This window comes from Bos mutus, chromosome 27, assembly GCF_027580195.1.
Source record: "Bos mutus isolate GX-2022 chromosome 27, NWIPB_WYAK_1.1, whole genome shotgun sequence".
NCBI classification, from domain to species: domain Eukaryota; kingdom Metazoa; phylum Chordata; class Mammalia; order Artiodactyla; family Bovidae; genus Bos; species Bos mutus.
In genome coordinates this window covers 18,697,462-18,712,646 of record NC_091643.1, presented here as the reverse complement: position 1 = coordinate 18,712,646, position 15,185 = coordinate 18,697,462, and the positions used below count along the sequence as shown (strand labels likewise).

The window sequence follows — 15,185 nt, the reverse complement described above, 5'->3', positions numbered from 1 at the left end:
AATGTCTCACAACAAACTGAGGCTAGAAACAGACTCCACTGTGCCGAGAGGGGAAGGATGGGGCACTTGCTGATTTTTCCTCCTGTGTTACCTGTAGCCTGGAGCTGGATGAAATATATCTTTCTTTGCCCCATCACTGAAAAGTCAAAGTGTTAGTCGCTCAGTCGTGTCCGACTCTCTGCGACCCCAAGGACTGAGCCTCTGTCCATGGAACTCTCCAGACAAGAAAACGAGTGGGCAAACCATTCCCTTCTCCAGTGGATCTTCCCAACACAGGGATCGAACCCAAGTCTCCTCACTGCAGGTAGATTCTTTACCATCTGAGCCACCAGGGAAGCCCTGCCCTGTCACTTAGGCACCACTTAAACCAGTTACATTCAGGTTCTGCAGAGGCCTCCTCTCAGGTGTCCAAGACAAAGAACTGGCAAGGGGCAGATGCCCTGCTGTGGCGGGTATGGTGGGAAACAACGGTAAGGGCTGTCTGACTGTTATTTGTTAGCAGATGCCTTTGGAAGACTCACCGGGGATCTGGCTCTCCTGAGGAACCGAGGGCACACCTCCTGTGGCGATCAGGATGTGAGGAGCGGTGTATTTTTTCCCGTTGACCTCCACTGTGGGCTGAGGATCGCACGTGAATGCTGCATGGCCATGGATGATGTCTATGTGGGACTGGAGAAGAAAGCACGGTAACATTAGCCTGTTTGTAGGACTGAAAAACAAGGGAGTGGGGAGGGAAGTACTGGGAGTTTGGGGTTAGCAGATGCAAACGATTATATTTTGGATGGATAAACAACAGGGTCCTACAGCATAGCACAGGGAGCTATAGTCGATATCCTGTGATAAACTGCAATGGGAAACAATATGAAAAAAATATATATGTATAATTGAGGTACTTTGCATTATAGCAGAAATTAACAGAACACTGTAAATCAACTATATTTAAATTTTTTTAAAAAAAAGAGAGAGAGATTAAATAAAAAGATTAAAAAATTAAAACAAGGGAATTCCCCAGTGATCCAGTGGTTAGGACTTGGTGTTTTCACAGCCAGAGCCAGGGTTTGATCCCTGGTTGGGGAACTGACCTCAAGCTGCACGGCACAGCCAAAAAAAAAAAGATCCCCCAAAAAAAAAAAAAAAACAAAGCTTGCAGCAACTTATTTTTTCCAGTCTCTATGGAGGATTTTGATTTATGGCTCGCTGATGCCAAGACAACTCTCTGACGTCCGAGTTTCTACAGAACTTCTAACTGTTGATTGATAGTTAGGTTGGGGGTTGCCATTGCTGCTGAAGTATAAAGTAGAAATAAAGATGGAATCTTGGGTGAAAACCTAGAAACTAAAAAAGTATATATATATCCAAGTCATCCCATGAAGAAGAAGATTACATGTTTGTTCCCAAAAGGTGAAGGAGAAAGCCCTCCTCACTTGGAATGAAAACAGACTGAAGAACGATGTGTCTGGAGGAAAGAAGCCTGAGAAAAACAAGAAGAATAAAGGTGCAGGGAGCTGAGGCCAAAGCAGGGAGAAACACCATCCTTCTCTTCTCAAACGAAGAGGGGAAGAACATCACAATTACACGACTGTGAAGTTTTACACAGAAGGGGTTGAGAACTCAGATCTGATTTGCTCTCACTGGCAGCCTCCATGCCTGGGACTGAGTCTGAACTGCCAGCAAGTTTCTGCCAGCCATGATACATGCACAGGCAAAAAATGTGGGCAACCCACAAGGACACTGGAATCTTGGAAGCACGATCACGGAACAGGACGGTTTAAGTTTGAGCATACCTGGTTCTAAATTGAGCTATTTCCTCCTTTCTAATCAGCCCTCCAGGCCTGTTCTGCAGATGCCCTGCTTAATCAAGGTGAAACAAGATTGATGCCAAAAGCCACAAGGCTCCCAAAACACCTTCCTTCATGAGGTAATGATTTCCTACCGCCATGTTAGACAAAAAAGGGACTGAGTCTAGTGGCAATAAATATACGTAATCATTTAGGAAAGAAACTGATGAAATTTTACTTTTCATTCCCTAGGATATTTAACAGAAAGTTTCCTATTCTGAATTTCTGGATGACCTATGGTTCCTTTCCCATATGAGGTCATGGAAATTCTGCTACACACCAAGATTTGTGAGTATTAAAAAAATGTTGTTTCCTGAGTAGTTTTCCATTCTCTTTTGCAAAAGTATTTTAAACAAGTTCCATTAAAAAAAATTTTTTTTTTTTTTAACTTGGGTGTCTTAGCATATAGCAAATGGCATCTCACATTCATATCTATCAGCCTTAAAATCCCATGAACTCAGTGCACAGGGATCTGAAGACCAAATATGTTCCCTTTGAACTGGGCTTAAGGTCCAAAAATATCACCTTCTCAAAAAGAAACCTATAAAAATATAAACATGCTGCTAAGGAGATTACAGTGGCCCAAATATAACCCAACTATACTGATCTAACATAACCTAAGCGATGCCGAAGTCTTAGAAGCTGCAGAGTGAGACCACAAAGACCAACGAAGGATGGTGAGAGTCATGCCGTCGAGAGAGTTGGGAATTCCCTGGTGGTTCAGTGGTTAGGACTCTGAGCTTTCACTGCCCAAGGCTGTGGGTTCAACCCCTGGTCGGGGAACTAGGATCCCGCAGGTCGTGTGGCCCAAAATAAATTGACTTAGAAAAAATAAATAAAAAAGAGGAAGGAGAGTTGGACGGTTCATGGTGCACAGTTCGTCGATGTCTCCAGCACAGTGCCATGGAAGAGGTGTGACATGGAAGCACAAAGGGGGGGCTTCTCTGGTGGCTCAGGCGGTAAAACACGAGGCAGGAAAGGCCTCAGGACAGCAAAGACCACCACAGTGTGCTGAAAGCAAACACACCGCGGCCTGATTTTCCTTTCACTTTTAGAGTCTTCATAGATATGTTTATTAATATACACATAGATAAGCATAAACACATGTATTTCCTTTCTTCATTGGCCAAGAGGGCCTAAAACCAATAGTAGTAGCAATGAGCACATCTACAGCCCAGTTTATGTCTGCCTAATTTTGCTGACCGAACTACGTTCACAAAAATGCCCTTCTGAACCACAGCATGTCCTGAGTAGATCCAGCCACCAAGGACGGGGCTGTTCTGAGCAGGTGAGCAGTGGCAGCGTTCCAGGGAGATAATGGTCCTGAATTTAATCCACAAACTGGCACACTGTTACATAAATCAGGCTCTTAGGTGCTTGGTTTCTGGAACTGAGTGGAGGGCCAGACAGGTGCAGGCAGGTATTCGCTGAGACCTGGCACATACCACCATCTCTCCACAGAAACAGAAACAAGATTGATCTACCGAGTCCAATTTATGCTCTGACAGATCAACATCAAAACCATTAATCATAAAGAAAGAAAAGAGATAAATGTAGAGGCTGTGTTTCAGCCTGGCCAGATTCAGTTCTCCAGCAGAGAACAGCTCCTTCTCAAAGTTCAAAGCCCGACACACTCACCTTGGTTAGATTATTTTGATAGATGGTGTTCAGGCGGCTCACATAGGCGTCCCGCTTTTCCTTTATAATCCTGCAATGAACCAAAGTCAGTACTGAGGATCCGTAGTCTCCTTGCTCAGTGGTAACTAGGGCCTCTGACCATGAACACCCCAGAGCAGAGAATCAGACTATCCACGAGAGCCCTGGGGGTGCGTGTCTCTAAAGGCAGGCGCCCCTTCCCCTGTGTCTGTCTGCTTTCCGTATGCATGCAGAGAAACCTTAATCTACTCCAGGGAAAACGTTCAGTTAACACAAACTGTTCATAAATTTTTTTCTGCACAAAAAGCAAGGACACTGCTTTGGCACAAAGCCTACTATGTCATGGCCACTCATTATTTGCTCAATAAATGAATAAATAAGCTAACTTTTAAAATGTATGGCTTCAGAGACGTTTATACGAGGGGATTCCCTGGCAGTCCAGAGGTTAGGACTCCCCATTTCCACTGCAGAGGGCATGCGTCAATCCCTTGGAGAACTAAGATCTTGCATGCTGCAAGACGCAGCCAAAAGGAGACCAAAAAAAAGTTTATGGCAGTTCCTTTAAAAGTTAAACATAGGGGATTAAGAGGTTCAAATTATTATGCATAAAATAAGCTACAAAAATATATTGGACAGCACAGGGAATATGGCCAATGATTTATAATAACTACAAATGCAGTATAACCTTTAAAAGGTGTGAATCACTATGATCTACATCTGAAACTTATATAATGTTGTATGCCAACTATACCTCAATAAAAAATAAATAACAGGTATAAAAGCTTCCCAAAAAAGTTAAAATATAAACTGTCACAAGACTCGGCAATTTTACTTCTAGGTGTAGACCCCAAAGAACTGAAAACAGGACTTGCAGACCAATGTTCATAACATCATTATTCACAACAGACAAAAGATGGAAAAAACCCAGGAGTCCATTGAAGGATGGATAAATACAACACAGTATATAAACATTAGGGACTATCACTCAGCCTTATAAGGAATGAAATTCTGACACATGCCACAGCATGGGTGAACTCTAAAAATGTTAGGCTAAGTAAAATAAGCCAGGCATAAAAGGACAGATATTGTGTCAGGTACCTAGAATAGGCAAATCCATAGAGACAGAAGATAAAGTAGAGATACCAGGGGTTTGCATGTGGGAGGGAAGACTGTTTAACAGGTACCCTGTTTCTGCTTGGGAGGCTGGAAAAGTTCTGGAAACGGATGTTGGTGATGGCTGTACAACACTATGAACATACCTAATGCCACTGAATCAACAACTTTAAAATAGCTAACATGGACCTTGTATGTTGTATATGTATTTTAAAACCACTCTACTGAGGTATGATTGAGACACAAAAAGCTGTATGTATCTAATGTATACAACTCGATGAGTTTAGAGACAAGTATACACCTATGAAATTATCACTGCAGTCAATGCCACAAACATATCCATCACCTCCAAATGTTTGTTATATACCGTTTACATTAATAATAATAATATGTCCCCAAAAGTTTATGGTTCACTTCATTATGAAAGAAAACATTCACGCTTATAAACAGAACCATCTCAGCATTTATACATACCGCCAATTGAATTTACTTTCACAACTTTGAAAGCCATAGTCAACGTGGTCATGCATGAATTCAGAGTGGACAGCAGTGTTCCACATTACCTATATCAAAAAAAAAAGTGGTGCCTGAGTCTTGAGAGAAAAGAGATATTTTTTCCCTATAGAAAAATATAACTATATAACAATAGATAAAAATACTGATCTTTAAGTCACAAATAAAAACATAAGAAAAATAAATAAATAACAAATAAAACTAAACATTTTTAAAGAGAAGTTCAGAAATATGACCAGATAGATTTTCTAGTGAGGTTTCTGAAACGTTGGGGGAAATTACTTCTGCTCTTGAATTCATTCCCTAGTTTATAAGCTCTATAAAAGCAGAATAGTATATGCCTCACAGTTCTATTCACTACTGCTTACATTCATTCTAAGTTTCAGATTTCTTTAACCTTTTGCATCTATAACTTTAAAGTGACTTGGAAGGAAACTGTGAGATAAAAGTGATCACTGGAAACTTTAAAAGAACGGACTCTTACTATGTATTCGGTAACTACAATATGTCTTTGTAAGGATATATGTAACCAGACACCTGGAACTCACAAGATTTGACTGGGATGTCGCCTATAATCTGTAAAAACTTTTTATACCAACTGATTGTCATGATAACTGAATTAAAACTGGCATCCAGAAGTCTAGATGGCAAACTGCCATTTTATTGGTCAGAAATGCCCGAGACTCCACTTTTAACAAGCCTTTGATTTCTTCTTTTTGCTTTTCTCCCCGTGTGCCTCAAAAAGAATAAACTGATGACTCTGCTGGACTCTTTTAACTGAGGTGCAGTTCTATCAACTGCTTACCACCATGGCATCCAAATACTATCCTCAGAAACATCATTCAAGCAACTTGAGAAATTCAATTTTAGAATGGCCAGGAGATACCCCAAGTCACATGACGCATGGTTTTAACATGGATAGTTTACAGGGCAATAGATTCCTGCTGAAAAACAAAAACTATCAACATCAAGATAAAACAAAACAAAAAAAAACCCCGACAATCTTGACACATCTTTTCAGGAGAAAAACCGTTCTAGTCTCCCTGAGAAAAAAATCAGAGCTGCACTGGAGCAGGTGAAAGACCAGATGGATTGAGGCAAACACCCGACTCTGTGCAAAGTCACTGAGGGTTCCAGGTAATAACTGAAGCCATGTGTGTGAGCCACACCCATCCATTTGCTACCCTCAGCTACTAGGTCTTGGTCATTTCGGCACTTGGGCTTAGAGTTGGATATAATCGTTTTTATTTCCTGGCTGGACCTCCCTATTGAGAAAAGGTTATCCTGTGCAGACAGATAATGCTTTTCTTTAACGTCATGACTATGCACATTTGGTCGGCCTTTGTTCCTTCTAGACCATCAGAAGTTGGAGACGACACTGTGTTCTATTCCTGGTTATCTCCCCACTGTGTCCCCAAAGGAACTTTTTCCCTGTGAGAACTTAACCACAAGGTGAATGGTCAGGATGAATTTCCCTTGTATGTATGATGCAGTTAGTATCCAGGAGCTAATATTTTGTGGTTATCTCTGCAGCAGCCCCTCCCTCCCTTTTTCTGGGCTGAATATGCCGTTCACTTGCCCAGTCTCCTCTGCAGGGGTAGCTTGCCCTGGCCAGGAGAATCTAAAGCCATCTGTGGGGAAAGTGCTGGGTGAGGACATCCTGCCTGGAGCTCCACCAGCCATCCTGTGGGTTTGGGGCATGATACTACTGATCATACACTGAGGATACCAGAGTGGAAAGATGGAGAGAAGCCAGGGGTCTTTCAGATACTCTATCCCCAGGCATCTTTTCTCCCTCTTCAGGCTTCTTAATAAATGTTATCTGTGCATGCTCAGTTGCTCAGTTGTGTTCAACTCTTTGTGACCCCCTGGACTGTAGGCCACCAGGCTCCTCTGTCCCATGTGGATTCTCCAGGCACGAATACTAGAGTGGGTTGTCATGCCCTTCTCCAGGGGATCTTCCTGACCCAGGGATCGAACCCTAATCTCCTGTATTGCAGGTGGATTCTTCACAACCAAGCCACCAGGGAAGCCCGAATGATATTTACAAACACAAATAAAAACTATCCTGTGGTTACCGTTAGTAGGTTTCTCAGCTCTTTTTTGAGGCAAGGATTTTAACTGGTACATCTGAAAATAACCTTATTCTGATCACGATTCACCAAATATGCCCAAGGGGAATGAAAGGAAGGAGGAATAAAAACTCTACCTTTTTGGGTACACATCCGACATTCACCTAGAAAAAAATAAGAGGGACATATTTTAGGAAGATTCAATTCAAAATCATCAAAGAAACCTACAAAAGATGAAACCCAAGCATCCACCCTGGAGATTTACTCCCTTTTTTCTATTATAGAGTTGAAAAACTTATGAACAATACTTCCTTGTGCGAGAAGGCAGAGAATTTTACTTATCAGCATTTTGTCAAGAAAAGCAGTGGGTTGCAGGGGAGAACAAGTCCATTTCTGAGGCAGGGCAGTGGGGAGGGAGGCACTCCGGGGATGATACAGATCAGGAGGTAGCCAAGGTCAGCTTGCACAAGCCAAGAGGGACAAAGCAGAAGAGAAAGAGCAATGCAGTGGCGAGAGGACCCACCAGCTGAACAAAGGCAACTGAATCATTTGAGCAGCTGTCCTAGAGGATTTCTGAGAAATTTACTATAGCTTATGCTGGGTAAAACACCCAGAATGTCTCCTCTGAGAAAATCTATAGCAGAAAATTACATTATTTTTCAAGATCAAAGTATGATGATGAATCAAGCAGTAAAGTTCATCCATTATCTCTCTCTATGCTTATATACATGAAGATAATACACCATTTATACACTTATTTTCATGTATATATATAGACCTTTATGTCTATATGTTAGAAACAGACCATAAACTTGACTCTTAGTCTTCTAGCAGCCAGTACAAAGGAGAACACAGATAGTAAGATTTCAGTAAAAACCAGCCAGATGTTTAAAAGCATACTATTAGATTGCCGGGAGAAATATCAATAACCTCAGATATGCAGATGACCCCACCCTTGTGGCAGAAAGTGAAGAGGAACTAAAAAGCCTCTTGATGAAAATGAAAGTGGAGAGTGAAAAAGTTGGCTTAAAGCTCAACATTCAGAAAACTAAGATCATGGCATCCGGTCCCATCACTTCATGGGAAATAGATGGGGAAACAGTGGAAACAGTGTCAGACTTTATTTTTCTGGGCTCCAAAATCACTGCAGATGGTGACTGCAGCCATGAAATTAAAAGACGCTTACTCCTTGGAAGGAAAGTTATGACCAACCTAGACAGCATATTCAAAAGCAGAGACATTGCTTTGCCAAAAAAGGTTCGTCTAGTCAGGGCTATGGTTTTTCCTGTGATCATGTATGAATGTGAGAGTTGGACTGTGAAGAAGGCTGAGCGCCGAAGAATTGATGCTTTTGGACTGTGGTGTTGGAGAAGACTCTTGAGAGTCCCTTGGACTGCAAGAGATCCAACCAGTCCATTCTGAAGGAGATCAGTCCTGGGATTTCTTTGGAAGGAATGATGCTAAAGCTGAAACTCCAGTTCTTTGGCCACCTCATGCGAAGAGTTGACTCATTGGATAAGACTCTGATGCTGGGAGGGATTGGGGGCAGGAGGAGAAGGGGATGATAGAGGATGAGATGGCTGGATGGCATCACTGACTCGATGGACGTGAGTCTCAGTGAACTCCGGGAGTTGGTGATGGACAGGGAAGCCTAGCGTGCTGCGATTCATGGGGTGGCAAAGAGTTGGACACAACTGAGCGACTGATCTGATCTGATTCATCATAAAAAAATATATAATTATTCAAACTCCTTAGAGAGAAATTCCTCCCAACCGTCCTTGTAAATTGTGATGTATATGTATACACACACATTTTTGTGTACATTTGTTTACTTCCTTTTGATCACACCCTAAAACTTATAACTTGAAAAAAACTGTGGCTAAGAGTAAGACTAATTAGTACTTAGGCAGCAATATTGTACTATAATTATGTAACATGATAAATATTCTTATATTAGGCAATCATATTACAATCGATAAATACATCAAAGTGACAGGCTATACACCTTAAACTTACACGATGTTAACACATCAAACTTATTCAACTATAAATATGTATTTTTTAAAGAGTAAGCCATTAAAACTGCACATACTATTTGGCACACACCTTTAGAGGTTAGCAATTCTAAATTTAGGACTGTATAAACGGTCACATATTATGTTCCAGCATCCAAAGAAACATAGATAAGGATGTGCATTCACTGTCACAGGGATTAACCGGAAACAAGGTAACTATCCATCATTAAGGAAGCATTATTACAGGGAAATTACTGTACACTGAGCCTATGGAATACTTTGCAGTCCTTTAAAAGGCCACAGTGATTTCTATTTACTGTTACAGAAGGGTTTCTTAGAATATTAAGTGACAAAAAGAAAGCTGCAGAACAATTTGTTCTGTATATTCCAATTTACATTTATATATATTTGAAAATGTGCACATACAATTAAACACTTTGAGCACATACTCCATGTTATTAACAGTAGTCATCTCTGGGGAGGGAGAAAATGTTCATATTTTACTCCATATACTTTCTATAATGTCATTCCTTACTTGTGTAATTCATTTAGACAAAGAAATAAACCAAAATGATTTTATCTGGGTAGTGGAATTTAGATGGTTCGTTCTTTGACCGCTCTTATCTGTTTTCAGTATTTTCTACTATACAATTATTTTTCTTTTACATGGAAACATTTGTAACATTGGAATAATTTATATCAGGTGCTCATAAGCTCTGCTGACCACGACCATAGAGAACTAGGCAGGCTCTCTGGATGCCTAAACATTACAGGTCTGGGGCCAAGTGTATGACTCTTGAGTAGTTTATTTTTTAGAAGTTTAACCATTCATTCATTCAGAAGTACTGATTAAGTGCTCACTCACTAATGCCAGAAATGATGCAAAACAGAGCACTAAATGGACGCAGACTCTGCTCTCATGGAGCCACAGTCCCGACCAGAAGGAGGTGCTTGGCCTGTCCAAGAAGCCGACTCCAGAGGCAGCAGCAGAATCACCCACATTCCCTAAAATCGCACACTCTCGGGCCCGAAGTCAAAGGAGGAAGCTGGTAGAAAATTATGAGCTTTAGGAGCCAGAGAATCTGTCTAGCACACTTTGGGACCTGGGGCTAGGGCTGAATGCAAACCCATGACCTTGACGTACTCCTCCTCCTATTTTGGCAGCTCCTAGTGACAGGCCTCCAGGGGTTTCCACTGGTTTCCAAAACCTCAAACACTTCAGCGCAACCCAACTATCAAATGCCTCTTTGACGTGGAAGGAGAAAATGATTCGTTACCTACAAAACTGAGGAAGCTGGGGTGGAGAGCTCTACGCAGCCCTGGTCAACCCTCCTTCCCACTCTCTAGCTGAGGTTGAGCACAGACATAGAGTCAGACAGACAGGAGCTTGAATCCTCTGCTTGCTGGTGGTTAGGGTTAAGTTTCTAAACCCTTCTGAGCACAGTTTCCTATCCCATAGAACGGGACTGATAATACTTATATTGTAGAGGTTTTGAGATGATCAGAGATGATGTATGTAAAGCACCTATTTTCTAATTCATGATACTTCTGATGATGCCACTGACCTCTCTGAATTATTTCTGCAGTCTGCCAGCTCTTCTGGTTATAGAAAAGCCATATGGAAAAGTGTGTGTTTTAGTCATTCAGTTGTGCCTGACTATGTGATCCCACAGACTATAGCCCACCAGGCTCCTCTACCTATGAGATTCTCCAGGCAAGAATACTGGAGTGGGTTGCCATTTCCTCCTCCAGGGGATCTTCCTGACCCAGGGATTGAACCCGCGTCTCTTGCATTGGCTGGCAGATTTCTTACCACTGAGCCACCTAGGAAGCCTGAGAGTCCAATGGTACCTGTGGCAAAATTCATGAGCTTCACCATTTAACCAAGGTCTGGCCTTCTAACCTACAATTCTGCCCAGACAAGTAAAAACGTCACAGTAACTCGGCTAATCTGCAATCTCATGGGTCAAGAATGTCACTGGTGCTTAAGTAACAGTAAGCTTCCTTCCTCTGGTTTCCCCCTTACTGCCTCCCATCACGAGTTGCCTATGGTTTCTTCCATCCATTTTCCTTCTTCACAGCCTAAAATCTAGCTCAGGACTGAGGCAGGAGCACTTAGCAAATGACAAATCGTCATTCACTAAGCAAAACTCTATCGGTTCATCAACAGCTTCTTTGAGCACAATCTTTCAGTCATGTTGCACAAGATACTGTTCTAGGGGCTCAGTGTTGATGACCAGAAGAGATAAAGATCTCTGTCTTTGGCGAGTCTCACCAGCTTTACATCCACAACTAATAAGCCCCTGGACATCACTTACCCACGTCCCTTCACAATTCTGACCACTCCTGATGTATGTTTTATTTCTCCACAATTTAGCTCCATTCTGACAGCATCCATTGGAGACGGGATCAGATCTCAGAGGTGAAGGGCTCAGTCCTACAAGACTGCCCTATCTCCCATGTCAGTCACCCAACACAAGTCCAGATTATCGGCTGTGCTTCTGACCAACCTGCTATAGATCCAAAGTTTCAATGACTCCACCTCCTACCGCCCTTTCTTGGGTTTGATCACTTTGTAAGAGTGGCTCACAGAACCTAGAGAAACGTGTGATAAAACATTTTACTCACGAGATTACCAGTTTATTGTAAAAAGCTATAACGTAACTCAGGAGCAGGCCAATGGAAGAGACGTGCAGGGTGAGCTATGTAGAAGGAGTGTGGAGCCCTCGTGCCCTCTCTGGGCGCACACGCCACTCTCCTCAAATCTCCAAGTGTTCACCAACCCAGAAGCTCTCTGAATTCTGTCCTTTTGGTTTTCTCCGAAAGCTTCCATTACACAGTCAGGGTTGACTAAATCATTGGCCACTGGTGTTATTCGACCTCCAAACCCTTGTCCTTGCCTTCCCAAGGTCGGGGGTTAGGCTGATTCCTTTGCCAACCAGGACCTATGCTTACATTCTTTCCATCAGACACCTCATTAACATAAACCCAGGTGAGGCCGAATGTCAAGGCACTCATCATACAGTAAACTCCAAAGGTTTCAGGAGCTCTGTGCCAGAAATGGGAACAAAGATCGAATACGTATTTCTTATTATAAATCCAATTATCACACCCTGGCACATATTAAACATTTAATATCCATGTCTTTTACCTTCAAATTTCAGATGAAAGTTAGTCTGGGAAGGCATCTAGCTTGAAAGAAGAGTGAAGGTATTCTATATAAAACAGAATCTAAAGCAAGAAAATGAACTTATATAAGAGGTATTCAAATGTTAGAACTAAAATTGTTTGAGCTCAATTCTTATTTTAGCAGATCCTTAGATTAACATATAATCTTCCAGTCCTAGGGATCAAACACAAATGAACTCCTACTCTGGGGCAACCAGGAGAAATCAGATTCAGCTATGTGAGACAAGCTCCTCTAGGGTGTCACTTTTCTCTACCACCTGACACCCACTGAGTGATATCTGGTCCCACAGCTCTTGCTCACCCCCAAAAGAAAAAGGATCTAGGATCCCATATCCTATTTAATATCTCATGTTGCAACATTCAGTGAATAAATGGTTATTAATTGTGACTGTGTGAAATCTGCTTAGAAATGCGGAAGGTCACTCATATTTCCATAAAATTCTTTAATTCCACTCGACCAGAAAAATTCTGTTGCTACTTGTGCAAAATACCTTTTACACGCAAGCAGGAACTCTGAAGGATTAAGAGGCAGCCTTTCTTTTACCGGCCTTGCAAATTTAGTGGGTTCTGAGGTGGATGGCATAACAACATTACTAAGACTGTTGCAAAAGATTAAACAATCAACAAGGTAAATCAAAAGACTTCAATAATAGGATCTGCCTGCTTCAACGAACCCCACCCTTTCTGATCACTCCTTTCTTTGGCACTTATGAACATAGGTGTGCCTCATTTTATGAAACTCTCAACTCATGAAACAATCAGGATTATTTTCTGGTTTTGAGGGATCTTTGTCAATACTGAAGGAACTAATGGCAAGGTTCCCTAAACTGAGCTCTCCTTTTAATAAATGTTCATTTAAAAATGCATGTTCGACCTTGGGAAAGTGTTAGTTGGTCAGTCGTGTCCGACTCTTTGCAACCCCGTGGACTGTATAGTCTGCCAGGCTCCTCTGTCCATGGGACTCTCCAGGCAAGAATACTGGAGTGGGTTGCCATTGCCGTCTCTAGGGGCTCTTCCTGGCCCAGAGATGGAACCTGGGTCTCCTACATTGCAGGCAGATTCTTTACAATCTGAGCCACCAGGGAAGCCAACCTTGGAACATCGTAGTAAAATAAGACAGTCACAGAAAGATAGCTATTGCATGATTCCACTTACATGAGGGATCTAAGACAGTCAAATTCAAAGAATCGAACAGCGGAATGGTGGCTGCCAGGGCTGGGGGTGGGAGAGGGCAATGTGGATTTACCAATTAACAGGCTCCAAATCTCGATAAGCAGGATGTTTTAAAGATCTGTTGTACAACACTGTACCTACAGTCAGCAATACTGTTGTTGTTCAGTCGCTCAGTCGTGTCAGACTCTTTGCGACCCCATGGACTGCAGCATGCCAGGCCTCCTCCCTGTCCATCACCAACTCCTGGAGCTTGCTGAAATTTATATCCATTGAGTTGGTGATGCAGTACTGTACACTTAAAATTTTGTTAAAAGGGTAGATTTCATGTTAGGTATTATTACCATTAAAAAATATGTATGTTCAGCCTACTGGGGCTACAGATGCTATAATATCAAAGTACATGCTACTACCTCCAAGTTAGTGTATGATTTACCTGTTATACCACGTAATTGTTTGCAGCCTGAAGTGAAGAAGTGTTAAGTTGCTTAGTCATGTTCGACTCTCTGCGACCTCATGAACTGTAGCCCACCGGGCCTCTCTGTCCATGGGATTCTCCAGCCAAGAATACTGGAGTGGGTTGCCATTTCCTTCTCCAGGGGATCTTTCCGATCAGGGGCACATTCTTTACCATCTGAGCCACCAGGGAAGCCCTGTAAACAGCCTAGATGAATACAGACAACAATTTACCAGATGGCTGTTTCTCAGGCCTCTTTTAAAGCCTCTACTCCTCCTGCTGGTCTCTCCAACTGGTGTGTACAGCACAGCTCACTGTGACATTAATGATCAAGAAGACTTTTGCTAAGTGCAAACTTTCCATTATAAAATAAGTAAGTCACAGGGATGTAACTACATACAGCATGGTGACTACAGTTAATAACACTATTTGAAAGCTGCTAAGAGGGCAGATCTTAAAAGTTTACAAGAGGGGACTTCCCTGGCAGTCCAGTGGCTAAGGCTCCACACTCCCAATGCAGGGGGCCCAGGTTCTATCCCTAGTTGGGAAACTAAGATCCCACAAGCCACAACTAAGAGTTTGCATACAACTAGGACCTAGCTCAGTCAAATAAATTAATTAAAATAAAAGTGGGAAAAAAAAAGTTCACAGGAAAAACTTGTAACTATGTATTGTGACAGATGTTAACTACATTTATGGTGGTGACCATTTCACAATATATACAAATGTCAAATTATCTGAAAGTAATACAATACATATAAAAAAAAAGACTTTTTGTCCAGGGATCAACCTGGACAAAAAGTTACTCCCTAACTCTCATTGGTTAAGAACCTCATACTGATACACTAAAAACTGGGTTAGTCTTTATCGCTGCATCAGTACACTCAGCAAGAACTCCTGCAGGCCCTGGGGCAAGGGAATAGTAAGTCAGAAAGAAGGGCCCTGAATCACAGCGACCAAGCTCTCAGAAGGCTCTAGTTCACCCTGGCTTTGGGCAACCTCTGCATTTTCCCTTGGTCTGCACTTGATCATAAGACAAGCATGATACAGGCAGGCCTCGGAGATATTTTGGGTTTGGCTCCAGACCACCGAAATAAAGTGAGTACCCCAAGAGTCACGTGAATTTTTTTGGTTTCCTAGTTCATACAACAGTTATGTTTAC

General features: G+C 42.0%; 1 protein-coding gene across 2 annotated transcripts in view; it reads right to left on the bottom strand.

The window, feature by feature from the left end:
* The window catches only part of GSR (glutathione-disulfide reductase), a 71,358-nt gene that overhangs the window by 23,518 nt on the left and 32,655 nt on the right, over positions 1-15,185 (bottom strand). For both annotated transcript variants that reach the window (XM_070364296.1, XM_070364295.1), the window contains exons 2-5: positions 7,330-7,356; positions 5,082-5,170; positions 3,477-3,546; positions 522-669 (exon numbers count right to left, since the gene is read on the bottom strand). In XM_070364296.1, the coding sequence (XP_070220397.1) occupies positions 522-669; positions 3,477-3,546; positions 5,082-5,170; positions 7,330-7,356 (334 nt within the window). The remainder of the gene's footprint in view (positions 1-521; positions 670-3,476; positions 3,547-5,081; positions 5,171-7,329; positions 7,357-15,185) is intronic.